Raw genomic sequence first — 22,804 nt, forward strand, 5'->3', positions numbered from 1 at the left:
TTAGGATGCGTGCACCTGGTCACTGGGAATGTTACAAATGGTTAACAGATAGTATACATATAGCATGGCTGTCCCATTGTGTCCTTGATAGGACAATGTGAGAGATGGTCATTCAGATGACTTCATTCAAACTCGAGAATTTAAACATCTTACTTGATTTTCTATCTCTTTTTAAGTTATTTTTGTTAGTTTCTATCTTCCCAGAAAATTGTCTATTTTAACTAAATTATCTAACTCATTAGCAAACAGATGTTCAGGGTATTATCTTATAACTACTTCTATTTATTTATATTTTCTCTGTGGTTTAAAATTTGATCTCTTTTTATTTTCTTAATGACTCTATCCAACTATTGTCATTTTAGCTACATTTTCATATAACCAACTTTTGATTGAGTTCCTTTTTTGTTTTGTTTTGTTTGCTTGTTGTCTTTTGAGATAGCATTTCTCTGTGTAGCCCTGGCTGTCCTGGAACTCACTGTATGGACCAAGCTGGCCTCGAACTCAAGATCTGCCTGCCTGCCTGCCTCGGCCTCCGGAATGCTGGGATTAAAGGTGCGGATTTCCTCTATTTTAAATCTCTTTCTTTTCTTTCCTTTTCCCTTCATTTCTTTCTCTACTGGTCTGAGGTTTGGTTCATGTCTCTAGAGTAGGATGTTAGTTTCCTGCTTTGAGAATATTTCTTCTTGAATATCCCTCTTTTGCACACTACCATCCTATAAAGCTTGGTATGTTTTCAAAGCATTTCCTAATTCTTTTGATTTCTTTTTAACCTACTAGCTATTTGAAGTGTGTTCACAAATATTCTTATATTTGCTAATTTTGCCCATATGTCTTCTAACATTGATTTCTAATTTAATTCTATTATATTCAGAGCCTTCATACAGTTTTCCTTTTTCTTTAGGCGGTAGTAGGGACTGAACCGGGCTTGTACATGTGAGGTAAGCTTCCTATCACTGAGCTATATCCTTAGACGAGGCTCTGTAATTTTAATTCTTTCAAGTTTACTGACTTTTCACATAGCCTAGGCTACAGTGTGTGCACACAAGTTTTATCTGTACTTGAAGAGTGTGCTGTACCACTGATGGCAGTGGTTCCACAGATATCTTCAAGGTCAAATTTGTTTATAGTGCTGTTGAGTCTTTAATCTGCTGCTATTATTCCTACTTGGGCCACTCAATACTGAAAGTAGTGAACTTGGGACTGCAAATACAATGCTGTTTCCACATTCAGTCAGGTCAGACTTTGTTCCACATATTTTGGAGCTATGTCACTGTGTGTGTGTGTGTGTGTGTGTGTGTGTGTGTGTGTGTGTGTATCACTGCCTATTTACCAATAGTAACATTTTTAATCCAAAGTCTACTCTGGTTGATATCACTCCAGCCCCATGTGATAGTTCTCAACAGAAGAAACACAAATGACCAACAAATATTTTTGAAGTATTTAATACCCTCAGCCTTCAGAGAAAAGCATAATAAAACTACACTGAGGTACGGGAACTGTTATAACATTTCCTCCTTTCCTGTCCTCTTTCCAAACCTTCCCATATGCCCCTCATTGATCTCTTTCCAATTCATGGCCTATTTTTTTAACTGTTGTTACATGATGTGTGTGTGTTCCCAAATATATAAATACATCTACTCAGTCTGTATAATGCTACATGTGTGTCTTCAGGACTCACAATTGGTACTGACTAACCTTAATCAGTGTGCTCTTTCTTAGAGAAGACTCTTTCTCCTCCTCTCAGCACTCTGTAGTTGCCTGTAGTTCTTTATATAGGGTTGAGGCCTCCTGAGCTTTCCCCATCCACGTTAGAATGACGACTGGTTCAGCTCATGTTTAGGCAGCCACGCTAAGAAGTGTAGCTTCTGACATTCCTCAGATGCGCAGCCTCACTGCAAACACCCTGGCCCTCCGGCTCTTTCCATCCTTCCACCCCTCTTCTGAAATGGCCCCTGAGCTCAGGTGCAGGAGCTGTGTTGTAGCTGTGACAGTTAGGGCTGGGCTCCACAACTCTGTTTTGACTGGTGTGCTTTCTGTAACAGTCTCCATCTGTTGCGAAAAGAAGTGTCCTTGATGAGGGGAGAGGACTACACTCACACCTGAAGACTTGGAGCTAGGTACCTCAGATGAGAGAGGACGTGAGATGTTTGTCTTTCTGTGTCTCAGTTAACCTCACTCAATATGATCTTTCCTAATCCTACCATTCACCAGCAACGCTTGAAGACTGATCTCAGCATAACCCCCCAGGAGTGCTGGGAGGGGACACTGGCATAGTTTCATTTGGCTAACCTTTAGCAGCCTGGGGAGTTTCCCTCAGCTTTAGAAACCTTGAATCCAAGAAATATTTTTTAAAAATACTTTTTAAAAATAAAACTACTTGAAAGGGCTGGAGAGTTAAGAGTTAAGCAGTTAAGAGCACTGGCTGCTCTTCCAGAAGACCCAGGTTCAATTTCTGCACCCTAATGGCAGCTCATGATCATCTGTAGCTCTAGCCCCAGGGGATTAAACGCCCTCTTCTGGCCTCCATGGGCACCAGGCACACAAGTAAGTGGTACACAGACATATGTGCAAGCAAAACTTTCAAAATAGGTAGAGAAATAATTTTTTAACTTTCTTTTATTTACTCTTTGTGTCTTTGGCATCATGCATCTTGATTCCCCTGTCTTCATATCTGCTCTCTGGCCTTGCTGCCCCCCAAAATAAAATAAAATTTAAGAGAAAAAAAAAAGAAAAAGAAAAGAAAATCTCTTGTCATGGAAGTTGCAGTGTGACACGGTGAGTCACACAGTAAACCCTTTTGTCCTTACATCTTCACTTGCAAGTGTTCATTGGGAAGAGTGATTGGTCTGGTTTGAGGCCCCTGGTTTCTGCTACACTATGGATGCTGGGCCCTCACTGGAACTCCTCTCGGATATTCTGTTGTTGTCCTGACTCGTGGAGACTGGCCCCTTCACATTCTTACGCAAATCATGCATGGGCCAACTCATAACCCTGGTTCTGGGCCCGGGTAGTTGCAGAGTTGGTCAGCCCTGCCAGCTCCCTCCTGTCCTCACCACCACCTGGATAGCTCTCCAGCACTGCCCTGGCTAGTCATCCCTTGCAGAAATGAGGAAGGGGCAGGGGCCAGTTCTACTGCTTTCACACCCTCAGGGTCAGCGTTTCCACATCTGCACCATCAGGGCCAGCTCTAAAGCTGCAGATGGTGAGGGGCGGCTCTCCCACCCACCACAGGCAGCAAAGGGTCGGTGGGGTATCTCTCCCCTGCCCACACCACCACATGGCAAATGAGGGGTATGACCAGATCTCCCATGCTCCTTTAGGGGCCAGTTCAGCCATACCAATCAACAGGGTCAGCTCTGCTGTGCTGCCCAGGTGAGACACAGGGTCCACTTCCTGAGTGCTGGGTTGGTAAGGGGGAGGGTCAGCTCCCATGCCCACCACAGGAGGCAGAGCCAAGGAATAAATAACTTTTTAAAAACTACTTTGAGATTCCATCTCCCCCTGTCAGAATGACTATCATCAAGAAAACTGACAACACGGCTGACAACCTTGTACTGCTGGTTAGTATGTAAGCTGGTACAGCCACCAGGGAAGTAGGTATGAAGGTTTCTTGAAAAAACAAAGCTAGAAATATCAGATAATGCTGCCATATCTCTCCTATGCACAAACCCAAAAGACTGCAACCTACACAGAGAGATTTCCACATCCATGTTCAGTACTGCACTATTCACAACAGCAAAGAAATAGGAGCAGCCTAGATGTCCATCAGCACGTGGGTGGTTACTAAAAACTCCATATACACCCAGCTGGAGAGAAAATGAAATGGAGGCTGGAGAGATGGCTCAATGGTCAAGAGCACATACTATTCTTCCAGAGGAACTGAGTTCAGGCTCTGACCACACTCAGCTGCCAACTGCCTGTACTTTCAGTTGTACACGGATCTGTTACCTCTGGCCTCTATGAACACTACATACACACACACACACACACACACACACACACACACACACACACTTAAAAAATAGTAACTCTAGAAAAAGAAACACTATGAAATTTGCAGGAAATAGATGGATCTGAAAACTATTCTATTAAACAAGGTGACCCAGACTCAGAAGTACACACAGTGCATGTTCTCTCTCATGCAGTATGGTTGTTGGAATGAGAATGACCCTATAGACCCATATATTTGAATACTTAGTCTCTAGCACTTGTCAAAGAAAGCCATAGGCAAGCACAGAGTACACAGAGGGATCTAGAACAAGGCATAATCCTGTTCCCCAAAGGACATACCCTTGTGACCTACTTCCCCTAACAGGGCCTCACTTCAAAAGTTTCTACTACTTCCCAATAATGCCATCATTCATTATTAGTCTATCAACAGATTGGTCTGCTAATTAAGTCAGAGCTGTCATGATTCTATTACTGCTCAATGATTGGATACACCACCTGGGGACCAATACTTTAATATTTCAAACCTTTTGAGGGATATTTCATGCACAAGACATTACAGGGCCTTCATATAACTCAAAATCAATCTGTCTCTCTGTCTCTGTCTCTTTCTTTTGCTCTCTATCTACCCACATATTTATCTAACTAGCTCCCCTACATATTATCACCATTTTTTCCCAAGGCTAAAACTAAGAATTATATTTTCACATTTTGCTTACTTTTAAATTTATTAATCAATCCAGCCCCATATAATAACTGCCTAAATATACATAGATATACACTTGATAGACACTCACTCCTTAACAGTGTTAAATACTGAGGTCATTCACAGAGACAGCGATATTTACATGAGCTAAAACATTGCTCATGGTATTAACACTATTTTCCTTTGTGAAAAATAGCAAACAATAATTTTTATTAAATTTTATAATAAAATATTCATTAATACATTACTTTTGACCATGTTCAACAGAATCAGGAAAATGCTCTCTACAAAATTCAACAGGACATTTGAAGCAAAAATATCAAAGAACATTAACTTTACCACAAAGCATAACAATCAAAGAGCACTTCCAAAATTCTATGTAATGAGAGCAGTCATTATTATTATGCAATAAGTTAAGTCTCCAAAGCATAGAAGATGTTCACATGACTTTTCAATCATAAGTTCTTCAGGGAATAAAACATTCTTTTCAGCAAAACCTCATGAGAAATAGAATTCCCTTTTCAATATATGGTCTCTCCTAGAGCTCTAGCTAAATATTACTGAGTGGCAGGAAAACAAATCTCAAGAAATGATGGACTTAAGAAAATTTCATTGAAGAAAGCACCAGGCAAGTCACAATAATAGCGATTTGAAAATGAAAGCTCCCCTGTTTCAAAAGAAGAGAGTATCAAAATCAGCTTTCTCTGGCAGACCTGCCACAGCTACTGCGCTTCCAGGATGGCTTTGATATGCACAACTGCTCAGCAGCTTCTCCTAGAAATGCAGTTTTATTCAGTAGCTGATTAAACCATTGTTCAATTAGCAGATTTTACAATTGAAAGCTAGATTTTTTTAAGTTAAAAGTGTAAGTTTTCTGTTTGTGTGTTTATTTGCTGATTTAGTATGCATATGTGAGGGGCAGGTATGACGCACAGAAGAGCCCAGGAGAGGGCATAGGAGCCACTGGACCTGGAGTGCACCCAACAGGGGTCCTAATCAAAATATTTTCTAGGAAAATTCTTTCAAGATTCATGTCGTATGGTCAGGTGAATATCAAACTAATTTTCTTCATTTTTTAAGTGTCCTGTGTTGAAACTCAATTCTAGGACATTAAAAATCACCATAGGCCAATAATTAGTAACCAGAAGATGAACAGAATTTCACTGTCATTTAAATTTACCTGACTGTCTATCTGTTAAATAAAGTTTTTAAAACTCCAAAAAAGGCTGGGCAAGGGGTGCACACCTTTGATCCCAGCACTTGACTGACAGGCAGGCCAATCTCTGTGACTTTGAGGCTAGACTGGTCTACATAACGACTCCACACCAACCAGAACTACTAGCATTTACTCAGTTTGGACTTTTCCAAACTTACATTCTATATTTGTATTTTATGTATTATATGTCTTGAACCAGAGGAGCAATCGCTTTGAAGGTGGTTTGCTAACACTTTGTATATCCTGAACTAGGTCATACAGAGTCTCTTTTAGACCTAAGTCTTACTATGCTGTGTCAGATTACACAGTGTTATTTCTGTCTCAAGACTGCTTGAAGCCCTTGTGTCCTACTAATAATATCAGGGCTTCACTGGAAAACTAACAAGGAAAGCGATTTTAATTTTTCTCTTCCAATGCAGCATAGAAAATTAAGACCAAGGCTTGAAAAATGGTCCTGAACAGGACCTCAACTAGAAACATGCTGTTAGCACGAAGAGAGAACTAGCCACGCATGCTCTATGTTACCTCTCTATATCCTGTCAAATACCAAACACCTATGCTTAACATAAATGTCAGAAAGATTACACACTACCATGAAAACAATTTTGTTTCCAAAATGAATAAAGGAAAAGGTAAAAGTTTCTTCATGAGTCAAATTCTCTTCATCAGGAAAAGTATTCATTCAAAGTAGAAACCAGAGTCTTAAGACATAACACTACAAAATTTATGCTTTGTGGCTTTAACCTTTTAACATGATATTTTATATTTATTTTCCTATTTTGGAGTGGTTTGCATGTGTGCACACACCTGTCCATATGGAGGCCTGAGGCTGACGTCAGGAATCACTCTTGGTTTCCCTTCCACCTTACTGAAGGCAAAGTCAGCGAAACCAGAGTTCATCAATACAGCCTGTGTTATTAAACACCTTGCCTTGGTTTCTTAAGAACAAAATCAATAAATGAGTATGTAAAATATTTAGTTAACTTTGCGCTAAAAAGGTAAACTTTATATTCATATATTTTACCATAATAAGAAACAGAAAAAACAAAAACATATGTACCCTACATGGATAGGTAGTGCCAATCCCACAAGCCATGAGTGATGGAATGAAAATCCCGGACAGCGTGGGATAGTTGTTCAGGAGGGTTCAGAGGCCTCAGAACAGTACAGGCTATTGCAACTGCTCTTGATTGCCCACAGAAATAGACGGGAATACCCTAATGCTAACGACACTACACACAATGGTTATAGGACATAGAAAAAACAATATGGAACTAAAGTAGAGCTCCCTCCCTGCTGGCTTTTATACATAGTTCCAGAATGTGCAGTGAAGGCTATAGGGGAGACTACTCACAAACAGTTTTACCCAGCTGAGTGCTACAATATCAGCCTATCAGGCAAGATGTGATCACTGATACAATAGTAGCCTGGCTTATGGGTATGTTCTAGTTTTATTTCTGTTGTGGTCAGGAAATACTCTGACCAAAAGCAATATAAGAGAGGAAAGGGTTTTTTTCAGATTACTGGTTACTCTCCATCACGGAGTGAAGTTGGAGCAGGAACTTAAGTGGGAACTGGGGAGAGATGCTGTTTGCTACTAGCTTACTCATCCTTAGGTAGCTTTCTTATACAGCCCAAGAACACCTTCCCAGGAAACAGTGGCACCCACAGTGGACTGGGTCTTTCTACATCAATCAATAACCAAGACAATCATGACAGAATAGGTCCCAGGTCAATCTCATCAGGGCAATCCTGCTGATTGATTCCTTCTCTGGTGCATCTAGATTGTATCAAGTTGATGGTTAAGACTAACTGGAATAGAGGTAAGCAACTGTCCTCTGATTGGATCTGAGGTCCAGTCCAGAGGAAACAATTCATGTCTTCTTCCATAAACCTGGTCAAAAATTAATGCCTGGGAAGGCCATAGGTCCTGGCTGAAACTTACTACTATTGCTTTATTAAATTGATAGGGTGTCAAGCAATCTTCTAAATACCTGTTTTGTTCTTGGCTGTGATCAGGAAGTTTCTTATTGCAGTGGATGGCTGTAAACACAAAATCTGGTCAAAATGCTAAGAACAAGGGACTGTTGAGTGTCCAACCCTAAACAGAATGCTCACCTCACCCCCTCTGTGGCTCAGAGAACATTATAGAAGAGGGAGCAGAAAGAAATGAAAGCTGGATGGTGGGCAGAAGAGCCATGAAATGCTATCCTGTAGGCATGACTCGGCCATCACAATCATGAACTCCGAGAGAGTGCATTTATCTGAACATAGATAGACTCCTAGGCCTGCCAACAGTCAGTCACACAGATGAAAAAGAGGTTCCTGAAGCCCTCTGACTCCCCGGGGAGCTATAGGCTACTTAAAAATGTTGGGAGAGTGAGAAAGTAACTGTCTTTCAAGTTGTGTAGCCACTGCTGAGTTCACTGTTCCAAAGGATAGTTTCACACTCATACTCACGTGGAAAGCCCTGGTTATATTGAGTGGGTTGTGAAACTAAACAAAAGACATAGAAAGGACTTTTCGCGAGAATGGGGTCCATGGCAATGGGAGGAAAATATGGAAGGGTGGGAGTGAGTGTGTGTGTGTGTGTGTGTGTGTGTGTGTTAAACTGTGAAAACAAATTTTATTAAGAAAAACAAATAAGAGAGCTGTAGAGATGGCTCAGAGGTTAAGTGCACTTCCAAAAGTCCTGAGATCAACTCCCAGCAACCACATGGTGGCTCCCAAGCATCTATAATGAGATCTGGTGCCCTCTTCTGGCATGAAGGCATACATGCAGGCAGAACACTCCATACATAATACATAAATCTTTAAAAAGTAAAAAGAAAAACAAATAATATAAAGAAAATTAATTCAATCCACTAGTTTTCTGCTTCCTGTCTTTTCCCTTATTATCAAAGTATCAACATTTACTAAAGGCAATGACAAATGAATAAGAAAAATCAAAAGAACATGACAATAAAATTTAGGAAAAGCAATACATTAATAACTTTATAGAAATAAAAATATACTTTCTAGCAATACTATTTTCATTTAATAATTTTTCACTAACTGCTATTTAAATTTCCTAATACAGTCAGGTAAGGAAATAACAGTAACTTCAAACAGGGTCAGCAGGTAAAAGTACCTACTGCTCCAGTCTGACTGAGTTTGATTGCCCCGGAACCACAATGGAAAAAGAGAAACAACTTCCAAAGGCTGTCCTCTGACCTCCACACACACATGATGCACACACAACATTAATAATAAATAAAAGAACACTTTTAAAAAACAGAAAACACAAAAGGACTCAGGGTTGGGATATAAACTCAGTGGTATGGCTCTTGCCTACCGTGCAGGAGGCTCAGGTTTCAAGCCTCAGGAGTACAGAAACAAACAACAACAATTAAAGTTGAAAGACAAATGACAATGGGAAAGAAAAAAGCAGAAAGATGAAAAAAATAAGACGTGTGTGAAAAAGACAAAATGATATATATGTGTATGAAAATGCCAAAACAAAACTATGACAGTGGATCTCAATTGTCACCTTGACAAGAAGAGCCTCTGGGCATGACTACGAGGGTCAGGTTCAGGTGAAGAACCTACTACGGTGTGCCATTCCCTGGGCTGTGTAAACAGCTCACCAAGCAGACATCACTCTGCTTCTTGACCACAGATGAATACGAACAACTCCCTCATGCCCCCTGCCATGATTCCTTCATCATCAAGGACTTTATCTTTCCACACAGCAAAGTAAACCTCTTCTTCCTTAAGTCACATTTGTTAAAGTATATAATTATAGCAATGGAAAAACATAACTTAGAAACCCTGTCACTGTGTGCTAACTTAAAACAACAATAAAAATAAAATACAAAAAATTTCAGAGATAAATGAAATGGAAAACTTCATTACTTTGACACATAAACTTTACATCACTTTGGTTACAATCCAATAATTTTTAAAACATCTCTCATTAGTTCTGCAACTGCTTTTAGTGACCTATCAAGCTTTAAAGAAACAATTAGTCAGGGCTGGGCGGTGGTGGTGCACACTTTTAAACCCAGCACTTAGGAGGCAGAGGCAGGCGGATTTCTATGAGTTCAAGACCAGACTGGCCTACAAAGCTAGTTCCAGGACTGGCTCAAGAGAAACCTTGTCTCAAAAAACAAAAAAACAAAGAGAGAGAAAGAGAGAGAGAGAGAGAGAGAGAGAGAGAGAGAGAGAGAGAGAGAGAAGGAAGGAAGGAAGGAAGGAAGGAAGGAAGGAAGGAAGGAAGGAAGGAAGGAAGGAAGGAAGGAAGACAATTAGTCTACAATTTTCAGCACCATCAAAACAATCAGGTTAATAGAAGGAATGCCAAGCAAATAAAAGCTTCTGGTGAGCTGAAACTTGCCTTAGTTTAGACTACCCATCAACATGCAAAAGTCAAAGTAAAATTAAAACTCTTGCAACCAAGTAAATTTTCTGATCACAAAACATCCATAAACTCTGTAGTGAATTAAGTTTAGTCTTGCTTTTTTAAAAATCTACTTTTTAAAGCTCTAGGCTAGATCTAAGAAAAATTGTGCAACTTTTGGAGTGATAACGTCTGAACTCTGCACTCTTACACTCTGACCCACTTTCTAAACTACTGAGAAGAATGTTTAGTAAGCTCGGCCACCCTAGGGTATTTTTCTCCACCAATTCACCCCTTTGAACTAAGAGTTAAGAACCAGGACACGCACAAAACAGCTCAGTGATAGAGTGCTTGCCTAGAATGCAGAAGTTTAAATATAAAACTGTGGGGGAAACATAGAACAGTCTATGGCATATGCATTACACATATCAGTGAATGTACACTAAATAGGAAGGTCTTACCTTTGCTAAACCTACATTCAGATGACAAATGATCCACACACAGCAAACAGGATTGGCCCCTGAATCTGAGATACTGACCATCTTATGATGAATAGGGACTATATATAATGTAGGAACATTTGAAAATACTGAAGAAGACCTAGAAAAATGGGTCAGAGATTGAGAGCACTGCCTGCTCTTCTGGAGGTCCTAAGCTCAATTCCCAGCACCCAATGTGATAGCTCACAACTGTCTGTTGTTCAGTTCCAGGGAACCAACACCCTTTTCTGTCCTCCTTAGATACTGTGTGCATGTGGCACACAAACATATGTTCAAGTCAAAATTCATGCACACAAAATACATTTTTTAATGTCAAAAATAATTTTTAAATACTAAGAGTTTTAATTTAATTTCATAACTACCTTTCTTCTTAGAAGCACTGAGTTGGTCACTGATTCTTAATATAACCCTTTCATTACCTTTTTGGGAAAGAAAAATAATTTTCATTCTCCTCAGTGCGAATCTCCAAGAGCCATGGGACATAACTGAAAGGGAAGTAGCCAAATCTCTGAGGAAGTGTGCACGATGAAACAAGACTGGAGGACGTGCAGTGTGACTACAAACTATGCCTTCTTCCCTGTTGTGGTTCCCACACTTTACAGGATGGGCAGGCATTTGTAAATGGACAACAAACAGCATTTCAGACAACAAGAGTACAAAAATATAATTGCAATATGTTAAAAAGCCAGAATTCTGACAGATGAAAGGCGGCCAGACAGCTAACAAGAACCCAGAATGAAGAGCCCCCAGATTATATGACAAGGCGCTGGGTGGGTTCTGATGCAACATGGGGACACTGGTGCCTTTCAAACAAAAGACGATCCACAAGAAAATATCAATACTTTAGGGAAAAAAAATACATGATAGCTAGCTTACTCACAACAGTTAATTTGATTAGATATTTATGAAATGTAATGTTTATGTACAAAATTATTAGAAAATGAAGTCACTAAAATTATTAGATCTATTGCTTATAAATCCTGATTATCTTCCACCTAGGCAAAATCATAAAATCATTTTTAAACACTCTATGATTGAGAACTATTAATTCAGTTGGTTTTTCCCAACTGTTCCAAGTTAGAGAATTATGTATATATTTGATGCAATTTGAACTTCCAGCTTGAAACTTTGAACACTGTCACTAAAATTACTTTCACACTATTATCTCATGATATACAGTGGGGGATAAACTTGCTACACATCAAATATGACCCAATAAAGCCATTGCCATAGGGTTTCTATCTTTAACCTTACCATCACAAGTTCCTCTTGTAACTCACTGCAACTTTTTTCATTATATTGGAGTCTCTTTGAAAGATCTATAATTACTTTCTTCTGTTCTTCGATCTCTTCATTTAGTTTCTTGTTTTTGGAGAAATACTCTCTTTCTAATCTGAAAAGTTAAAAATGTCAGAGCAGGTTTTTCAAATGTACTTCTCTCTCATACAAGTAGGCAATGTTCTATATATCATGTCTACAGGCCAAAGGGCTTTTTAATGCCCATTTTCCTTTTCCTAATGAAAAGGTTTATGCATTCTTAAATGAAAGACTTTAAGGGAATAACACTTCTCCTTTGACAGGAGGTATCTGAACTGTGTCTGAGGTAATACAAAAAGAGACTAGAACAGTATTGTTGGGGTATCACCAATATTTTTGATGAACAAAATCTACCCGTCTCAATTAAGTCAGTTCATAAACTGCCTCAAAACTGATAAAAGTTCATGGGGTGGGGTTGTGAGTAAATAAGAATGTTGTAAGTTCTTGAGTGTGCAGCTGAACACACCTGTGCACACAGACACACTCACAGAGGCAACAGCAGGATATCAAGTGTTCTCCTTGAGGCAGTCTCTTACTGACCCGAAGGTCGTTATCACTGACTTCTGACATGGGTGATGAGGGTTCAAACTCAGCTTCTCATGACTACAAAGCATGTGATCTTACTGACTGAACCATCTCCTGCGCCCCCAAGAAAATTGTCTTAAAATGAGTGATAAGGTTATTAATATACATCAGAAATGAAACAGATGTTTGTATCCCTTCAAGTAGAATTGATTTGGTGTAAGGAAAATTCAAAAACAAAAAAAAATCAAAATGTTCATTTACTTTGAGGATATGTTTACTGCTCTAGTTGGAGACGTGAACCTGGGAGAGGGGAACTAAAAATGAGGTGGACAAAAGTCTCATGTAATAGCCAGCTTTATTCAGAGCATCAGACAATTTATACTGAGAGTTAAAAAGAATCACCTGAATAAAATATACAATGACAAGAACAAGCTGTACATGATAAAAACATGTCTTTCCATTGAGGCACAAGAATAATCACAGCTGAAGCAAACTCACTCCTATCCCCCAAACTGGATGGAGCACAATAACACATTCTAAAAACAATTCTGTGTTTTGAAGGAACTGAAGTCACAAGACTCTTGTCTTGTTTCCTTGAGTTTTCTCACAAACATTCTGAATTTTCACATGACTCCATTCTTGGACTGTGTTCTGACAAGGATATATAAATTTCTTTACAATACAATGTGCATTATTATTTAAATGTAATTCAGGCTGGTATTAAACTGTGTTTACACTGGTTTTGTTTTGTTTTCTAAGAGTTTCATCATGTAGCTCACATTGGCCTGGAACTCTTTTTGAAAATGTACTATAAAACTGGCTTAAACTCTGCCAGACCCCTCTTTAGCCTCCCAAGTGCTGAGACTCCATGAGCGATATCACATAGAGCTGTGTGTGTTCTCATGTGGACATACACTGAAAGGCAATTCATAAGTATTGTGCTTTAAAAATTCACATGCATATGAATAACATCAATTCAATTAGCATCACCATTTTAGCCTGAGAGCTTCCTACTAGCTGCAGTCGACCCACTTCTGCTGTGTGAAGAGGGGACGTAGGGAGACTCTGTGACACAGCTGGCAGTGCACTCGGGCTAAAGGAAGAGCAAGCAGATAAGTTTCCAATGACACTTGTCCATACTCTAACATTTTCTCCTCTGAAATTTTCCCCTCTCAGGGCACGATACAAAGACTTGCATATTGTCTTTTGAACCAAAGATTCAACTAACACTACTAAATGTGTATAGAAGAATTAGATGCTACATTTATAGCATGCAAATCTCTTAGAGAGTAGAATAGACAATGAAAATGGAGCAAAGTAAAGAAAAGGTATGTAAAACAGAGAGTCAGTCCAAGAGTCTGAAATACACATGGTCAAAGTTCCAGGCTGAAACAACTCACAAGAGGTCTGGCATCTTGAGAGCTCTGAAGGCTGGATCAAGAGAGGAGTGTCCATAGAGTACAAAGTCATCCATATTATTATTTCATCATATGTTACAAAGAGGGTCTCTATAAACAAAGTAAAAGATCATTTGCCTCTGGTTTCAGATGAAGACAATGAGTTTCCAGAGGAAACCATAGACCACAAACAAAAGATCAAGAATCAGATGATGTCACACTTGCCTAACACTTGAACTGAATAGCCAGCTGACTTACAAAAAGGCGTGAAGACCAAAAGCCATTTTCAGAATGTGCCTGTAAACTCTCCCTGATATGTAAGCTTTCCAAGAAGCTAATTTACAATGCAGCAAATCAAATGACAAGCAGCACGAGATCAGAAATCAAGGGACTCACAATGGAAGAAGTCAGAGGAATTCCAAGGAGGATGTTAAAGACAGGTCCTAACATAAGTACATCAGGAAATCTGAAAAGTCAGATAGAGACAGAAAGGCCCCAGAGGGATACTTTAGAAAAAACACAAGAGGACAGAATTTCAGACTGCTAGACTTGAAGAGCCTTGAGAGACGGCTCAGTATGAAGAGTGCTTGCTGCTCTTTCGTCTGGCCCTAGAGCTCCTGACATCAGCGGCTCATAACCATCTGTAATTCTCTGACGCCCTCTTCTGGCCTCCACAGGCATCCACATACACATGATATCCACTCACACAGACACAGACACACACAAATAAAAATTACAAAAATTAAGTTAAATTAAAAATAGCCAGACAGCTGGACATGGTGACTCACACCTTTAATCCCAGACTTGGGAGGCAAAGGCAGGTGGATCTCTGTGAGTTTGAGGCCAGCCTAGTCTACAAAGCAAGTTCCAGGAGAGCTAGGACTCTATTACACAAAGAAACCCTATCTCAAAAAAATAAAAAAATAAAATAAAACAAAATACAGGAAAACCTGGTCTACATAGTGAGTTTCAGACCAATGAAAGCTACATAGAGAGACCTTGCCTCAAATAATAAACTAAAATAATAAAATAAAAAAGAATACTTCAATGATTGGTTTATCAAACAAACTCATTGTATGTATTAGAGTTGTTTAATCAGCCAGGCAGTGGTGGCACACGCCTTTAATCACAGCACTCAGGAAAGAGAGGCAGGCAGATCTTTGAGTTTAAGGCCTTTTTGGTCTACCAGTAAGCTCAGGACACCCCAGACTACAGAGAAAAACCCTGTTTTGAAAGGAAAATAAAAAAAGAGTTACTTAATCACAAGCTAAACCCATTCATGGGGTAATAAGGAATGCATTTGTGTCTTATTTGCTGATCCAACTGCTCTCCCTACTGCTGCTTTATAAACCAAGTACTATTGTAGGCATCTGGAGAGAACACAAGCAAAGCATATGGTAAAATAAAAAACAAAACATCTAATAAGATTGCCATAAAGAAACATAAAGACAAGTTACCAAGAAAATGGTGTAGGAAAAAGGATGCTGCACTCAGATAATCACTCTGGGGGAATAGAAGCAGGAAGGAACAGGTAAATATTGTGTAACAGAAGCAGACAGTAGAGCTCAATCAGCAGAGGTTACTTTATAATATTTAAAGGTAGGAACAAAAGCATGGCAAAACTGCATGCAATTTTAAAATCTAAAGTTGGAGGCTGGAGAGATGGCTCAGAGGTTAAGGATTCTGACTGTTCTTCCAGAGGTCCTGAGTTCAATTCCCAGCAACCACATGGTGGCTCACAGCCATCTACAATGAGATCTGGTGTCCTCTTCTCGCATGCAGACATACATGGAGGCAGCACATGTATTGTAAACATAATAAATAAAATCTTTAAAAAAATAAAATCTAAGGTTGGGGACTGGAGCGATGGCTCAGCAATTAAGAGTACTTCCAGGAAAACGAGTTCTATCCCCAGTGCCCACTCTGGGGACTCCAAACTGTCCCTAAGTGCAGCAGCTCCTGAGGATCCAGCATCAACTTCTGGCCTCCATCCACATGTGCTCACTCGTTCTCCGTCCCCATACATATACACACTTAAAAATATAATCTTTTTACAATAAAAGACAATCTTTTTAAACTAAACATGGTTAACATCAAAGCAATAGCAATAAAAATTCATGCCACACATGAAGGGAACTGAGAACCAAAGGTAAAGGCATCACATTGCTGTGTCTCATCATCTTGGCAGTGCTGTTTTACTCTTTAAACAATGGACAGGTGTTAACTTGATAAAAATCAGTATTTTAGTCAAAATACTATTATTCAACACATACAAAATTAAATTTATGTACAATTTGTGCCATTTTTAAAAATCAAAACCTAGGGTTGGTGCTGGAGAGATGGCTCTGCAGTTAAGAGCACTTGTTGCTCTTGTAGAGGACCTGGGTTCAGTTCTCAGCACCCACACAGTGGGTGTCAACTACCTACATAAAACTCTAGTTCCAGAGAACCTGACATCTCTTCTAGCCTCCTCAGGCACTAAGGGCACATGGTGCAGACACACACATGCAGGCAAACACACACACACACACACACATAAAATAATACATATTTTAAAAATGTAAAACTCTAAGATCACTAAAATGAGGCATGATACCCTTCTGTTAGCAATGTGATATAAAGCTAGCTTCTCCACTTCTAACAGCCACAGCCAGCAAGAACATGTAAGGAAAGAAAGGTGCAGGTTAGGGAGCTCCTGGGTATGGATCCCGGGAGAGTCAGGACTTACAAAGCAGACGGCTGGGGAAGGACGGACGAGGAGGAAGCCTATAGCCAGGATGCTTTCTTATTGGAGTCTGATTATTTTAACTTCCACTAACAGTTTGTCAATAACATGCTCCTTAAAACAAGTAACATTTCTTCAGGCTGTATTTTAGCAAGAACATAAATAATGATGCCACTAAACCATAACAGTGTTTTTATTCAGAAACACATTTAGAAAAATAAAGAAGCTCCTAATTATTGAGGAACACAAGAAATAAAATTTATCTGCAGTTGATTTAATATCCTATCTTTAAAGTCATTTTAAATTATATTTCAATGTAGACTGGATTTGAGGCTTTTCACAATCTTTTCCCTACTACTGCCCAATAATCAATTACATAACTAATTAAGATCAAACTACATTTGAAAGCTCTATAATCCAAAATCATTAAAAAGCTTTTCCTGTAAGTTTTAGATTTAAAGAAACTTTACAGCTAAGAAAATGTAGTGATATAAATGCAGTTTGCTCCACCTCAAACAATTTCATAGCGGTACATCACTTCTAAGATGCTGTGCTTTAGAACTCTGATTCTGAAATGCAGATGTCATACATATCTGCTCCTGCCACCCAGTGAAATCCTGGCAACAAACAACTTTAACAGCCCTATCCAGTGACAGCAGCAATGTGAGATGAAGAGTGACCATGTACCTCAGGTGGCCTTGGGAACTGGCACTCCTGGGCCCCATCTGGGCAGCCTTCTCCATGGGAGCTCTGGGCCTGGAGCTTATTTTATCCTGCCAGGAGCTCTCTGGCCACTACACCTTCTCCTGCCAATACCTATCATCCATTATGCCCTGGTCACTGCAATCTGTCATGTGACCACTTTTCACAACTATGAGGACACTGTCCTGAAGCTGCAGAACCAGACCTAGGTGGCCAGAATTTGGCCAACAAGCATTTGGATCCTCCCATTTCACCCTAGAAAGCCCTCTTCCCATCATTCATGAAAATGCTAGTTTAATTCCTAAATAAAAACAAAATTACTCAACCACTGCTAATATTCTGGTACCATTTACTTTATAGCTTCATTATTAGCCGTTGTTACATCAGTCTTTCACATCCTATCCTAAAATTCCTTATTCTCAGAGCTATAAACTAGAAGTGTGGTTCGGGGGCTGGAGAGATGGCTCAGCATAGAAGACAACATATACTCAGTTTCAACTCCCAGAACTCTCCTGGCAGCTCACAACTGTCTACAACTCCAGTCCCAGAAGATCTGATACCCTCTTCCAGTCTCTGAGAACACCAGGTACGTAAATGCACACATGCAGGAAAAAATTCATAAAATAAAATATGTTTTAAAAAGTATCATTCGGAGGAGGAGCTTGGGCGTTCCCCGACCCCATAGACGCCCAGGTCGTCCTGCAGTGCTGGCTTCGGGCCATGGCAGGGTCCCGGAGAGGAGGAGCTTGGGCGTTCCCCGACCCCATAGACGCCCAGGTCGCCCTGCAGTGCTGGCTACCCCCTCCCGCCTGCCATCCTAGCTCCCATCCAGGTACGAATTCCTATATTTCTCCCTTCCCCCTGGGGCCATAAAATTTCCCCAGCTCAGCTGCCTTGCAAGCTGGGCCTTGGCTGTAGGCGCAGCTCGGCTCCAGGCAGTTCCTGGGTCCTAAAGGCCTCCCTGAGGACAGGTGGTCCAGGTGCCAGCTCAGCCACATTCCTGACCAGCAGGGGCCCTGACTTCTAGCAGAGGGCCATCGGAGGGGTGAGTTTGCTTCGGGCCTTGACAGGGTCCTGGTGAGGAAGAGCTTTGGCGTTCCCCGAACCCACAGTCGCCCAGGTCGCCCTGCAGTGCTGGCTACTCCCTCCCGCCTGCCATCCCAGCTCCCATCCAGGTACGAATTCCTATATTTCTCCCTTCCCCCTGGGGCCATAAAATTTTCCCCAGCTCAGCTGCCTTGCAAGCTGAGCCTGCATTGTAAGCGCATCCAGGAAAGAGGGAGTGCCTGTGCTTCAATAGCCTGCCTGAGGAAAGGTGGGCATTCTGTCAGTGAAGTCCCTGCCCAAGAAGGGAACCTGACCCGGTAACAGAAGTTCCAATAGAGAACATTTGAAGTAAGAGATAGGCAGACGCCAAGGCAAGACCTCATCCAACAATCTGAAAAACAACATGAAAACACCAGATCCCAAGGACCCTACAACAGAAGGGCTTGAACACCTTAACCCAGAAGAAGTGGAAAAAAGTGCCATTATGAAAGCAAAAGAGTCCCTTAAACAGGATATGAATAACTCCCTTAAAGAATTGGATGAGAAATATAACAAAAAGTTTGAAGAAATGAGTATAGAAATTGATGAGAAATATAACAAAAAGTTTGAAGAACTAAGTAAATCCGTGAATGAGACCCTGAGAAACCAAGAAAAAACAATCAAACAAGTAAAGGAAACAGTGCAAGAATTGAAAACTGAAATGGAGGCAATGAAGAAAACACAAACGGAGAACCGGCTGGATATGGAAAACCTAGGTAAACGAACGGAGACTACAGAATCAAGCATAACCAATAGAATACAAGAGATAGAAGAACGAATCTCGGAATCTGAAGATACCATAGAGAAAATAAGTGCTCTGGTCAAAGAAAACGGCAAATCCAACAAATTCTCTTCACAAAACATTCAGGAAATCTGGGACACAATAAAAAAACCAAATCTAAGAATAATAGGGATTGAAGAAGGAGAAGAACTGCAGATCAAAGGCCCAGAAAATATATTCAACAAAATTATAGAAGAAAACTTTCCCAACCTAAAGAACGATATTCCTATGAAGGTTCAAGAAGCATACAGAACACCGAATATGGATCAGAAAAAAACATCCCCTCGCCATATAATAATCAAAACACAAAACATACAGATTAAAGAAAAAATTTTAAGAGCTGCAAAGGAAAAAGGTCAAGTAACTTATAAAGGTAAACCTATCAGGCTTACACCGGATTTCTCTATGGAAACCATGAAAGCCAGAAGATCCTGGATAGAGGTACTGCAGAAACTAAGAGACCATGGATGCAAACCCAGGCTACTATACCCAGCCAAGCTATTGTTCACTATCAACGGAGAAAACAAAATATTCCAGGATAAAAACAAATTTAAACAATACGTAGCTACTAATCCAGCCTTACAGAGAATATTAGAAGGAAAATCACTACCGAAGGAATCCAACATTCCCAACACGGCCTACAATAACTCGAACATCTAGCGACCATTCACAAGCACAAATCAAAGAAGAAAAACACATACACTCTACTACCTAAAAAAAAAAATGACCGGAGTCAACAACCACTGGTCATTAATATCACTTAATATCAATGGACTCAATTCACCTATAAAGAGGCACAGACTTAGAGATTGGATACGAAAACAGGATCCAACATTCTGCTGTTTACAAGAAACACACCTCAACCACAAAGACAGACACCTACTCAGAGTAAAGGGTTGGGAAAAGGTTTTCCAAGCAAATGGACCTAAGAAACAAGCAGGTGTGGCCATTCTAATATCTAACAAAATCGACTTCAAACTAAAATCAATCAGAAGAAATGGAGATGGACATTTCATACTCGTAACTGGAACAATTCATCAGGAGGAAGTCTCAATCCTGAATATCTATGCTCCTAATATAAAGGCACCCACATATGTAAAAGAAACTCTTCTAGAACTCAAGGCGGTCATCAAACCACACACACTAATAGTAGGAGACTTCAACACTCCTCTCTCACCAATGGAAAGGTCAATCAGACAGAAACCAAACAGAGAATTGAGAGATCTATTGGAGGTATTGAATCAAATGGACTTAACAGATATCTATAGAACATTCCACCCAAATAGGAAAGAATACACCTTTTTCTCTGCAGCTCATGGAACCTTCTCGAAAATTGACCACATACTTGGTAACAAAGCAAACTTCCACAGATACAAAAAAATATTAGTAACTACCTGTGTCTTGTCAGATCACCATGGACTAAAATTAGAATTCAACAACAATGCTCCCCCCCAGGAAGCCAACAAACTCATGGAAACTGAACAGTCAACTACTAAATCACCCCTGGGTCAAGGAAGAAATAAAGAAAGAAATTAAACTCTTCCTTGAATTTAATGAAAACAAAGACACAACATACTCAAACCTATGGGACACTATGAAAGCAGTGCTAAGAGGAAAGTTCATAGCACTAAGTGCCCAATTAAAGAAAACGGAGAAAGCACACATTGGAGACTTAACAGCACACTTGAAAGATCTAGAAAAAAAGAAGCTGATTCACCCAGGAGGTCTAGAAGACTGGAAATAATCAAACTGAGGGCTGAAATCAACAAAATAGAAACACAGAAAACAATCCAAAGAATCAATGAAACAAAAAGCTGGTTCTTGGAGAAAATCAACAAGATCGACAAACCCCTATCCAAACTAATCAAACGGCAGAGAGAGAACATGCAGATTAAAAGATCAGAAATGAAAAGGGGGACATAACCACAGACACAGAGGAAATTCAGAGAATCATCAGATCTTACTACGAAAGTTTATATGCCACAAAGTTGGAAAATGTAAAAGAAATGGACATTTTTTTAGATAAGTACCATATACCAAAGTTGAACCAAGAACAGGTGAACAATCTAAATAGACCTGTTAGTCGCGAAAAATTAGAAGCTGTTATCAAAAATCTCCCTACCAAAAAAAGCCCAGGACCAGATGGTTTCAATGCAGAATTCTACCAGAACTTCCAGGAAGAGCTAATACCCATACTCCTTAACGTATTCCACAATATAGAAACAGAAGAGTCATTGCCTAACTCCTTTTATGAAGCTACAGTTACCCTAATACCAAAACCACACAAAGACACAACCAAGAAAGAGAATTACAGGCCAATCTCACTCATGAACATCGACGCAAAAATTCTCAATAAAATACTGGCAAACCGAATCCAAGAGCACATTAGAAATATTATCCATTATGATCAAGTAGGCTTCATTCCAGAGATGCAGGGCTGGTTCAACATACGCAAATCTATCAATGTAATCCATCATATAAATAAACTGAAAGAAAAAAACCATATGATCATTACATTGGATGCTGAAAAAGCATTTGACAAAATTCAAAACTCATTTATGATAAAGGTGTTGGAGAGACTGGGAATACAAGGATCATACCTAAATACAATAAAAGCAATATACAGCAAGCCGACAGCTAACATCAAATTGAATGGAGAGAAACTCAAAGTCTTTCCACTAAAATTAGGAACACGACAAGGCTGTCCACTCTCTCCATACCTCGTCAATATAGTGCTTGAAGTTCTAGCAATAGCAATAAGACAACATAAGGAGATCAAGGGGATTGGAATTGGAAAGGATGAAGTTAAACTTTCGTTATTTGCAGACGATATGATAGTGTACATAAGCGACCCCAAAAACTCTACCAAAGAACTCCTACAGCTGATAAACACCTTTAGTAATGTGGCAGGATATAAGATCAACTCCAAAAAATCAGTTGCCCTCCTATACACAAAGGATAAAGAAGCAGAGAGAGAAATCAGAGAAACATCACCTTTCACGATAGCCACAAATAGCATAAAATATCTTGGGGTTACTCTAACCAAGGAAGTGAAAGACCTATTTGACAAGAACTTTAAGTCTTTGAAGAAAGAAATTGAGGAGGATACCAGAAAATGGAAAGACCTCCCTTGCTCTTGGATTGGGAGAATCAACATAGTAAAAATGACAATTCTACCAAAAGCAATCCATAGATTCAATGCAATCCCCATCAAAATCCCATCAAACTTCTTCACAGACCTTGAGAGAACAATAATCAAGTTTATATAGCATAACAAAAAACCCAGGATAGCCAAAACAATCTTATACAATAAAAGAACTTCTGGAGGCATTACCATCCCTGACTTCAAACTCTATTATAGAGCTACAGTATTGAAAACAGCTTGGTATTGGCATAAGAACAGAGAAGTCGACCTATGGAATCGAATAGAAGACCCAGATATTAACCCACAAACTTATGAACACCTAATTTTCGACAAGGGAGCTAAAGGTATACAATGGAAGAAGGAAAGCATCTTTAACAA

General features: G+C 39.7%; 1 protein-coding gene across 3 annotated transcripts in view; it reads right to left on the reverse strand.

Annotated features, from left to right (window-relative positions):
- Ccdc171 (coiled-coil domain containing 171) overlaps positions 1-22,804 on the reverse strand; it is a 378,010-nt gene that overhangs the window by 257,752 nt on the left and 97,454 nt on the right. For all 3 annotated transcript variants that reach the window (XM_087904896.1, XM_087904894.1, XM_087904895.1), the window contains one exon: positions 12,003-12,141. In XM_087904896.1, coding sequence (XP_087761022.1) covers positions 12,003-12,141 — 139 coding nt within the window. The remainder of the gene's footprint in view (positions 1-12,002; positions 12,142-22,804) is intronic.

This window comes from Myodes glareolus, chromosome 3, assembly GCF_982192425.1.
Source record: "Myodes glareolus chromosome 3, mMyoGla1.1, whole genome shotgun sequence".
In the NCBI taxonomy this organism is placed as follows: domain Eukaryota; kingdom Metazoa; phylum Chordata; class Mammalia; order Rodentia; family Cricetidae; genus Myodes; species Myodes glareolus.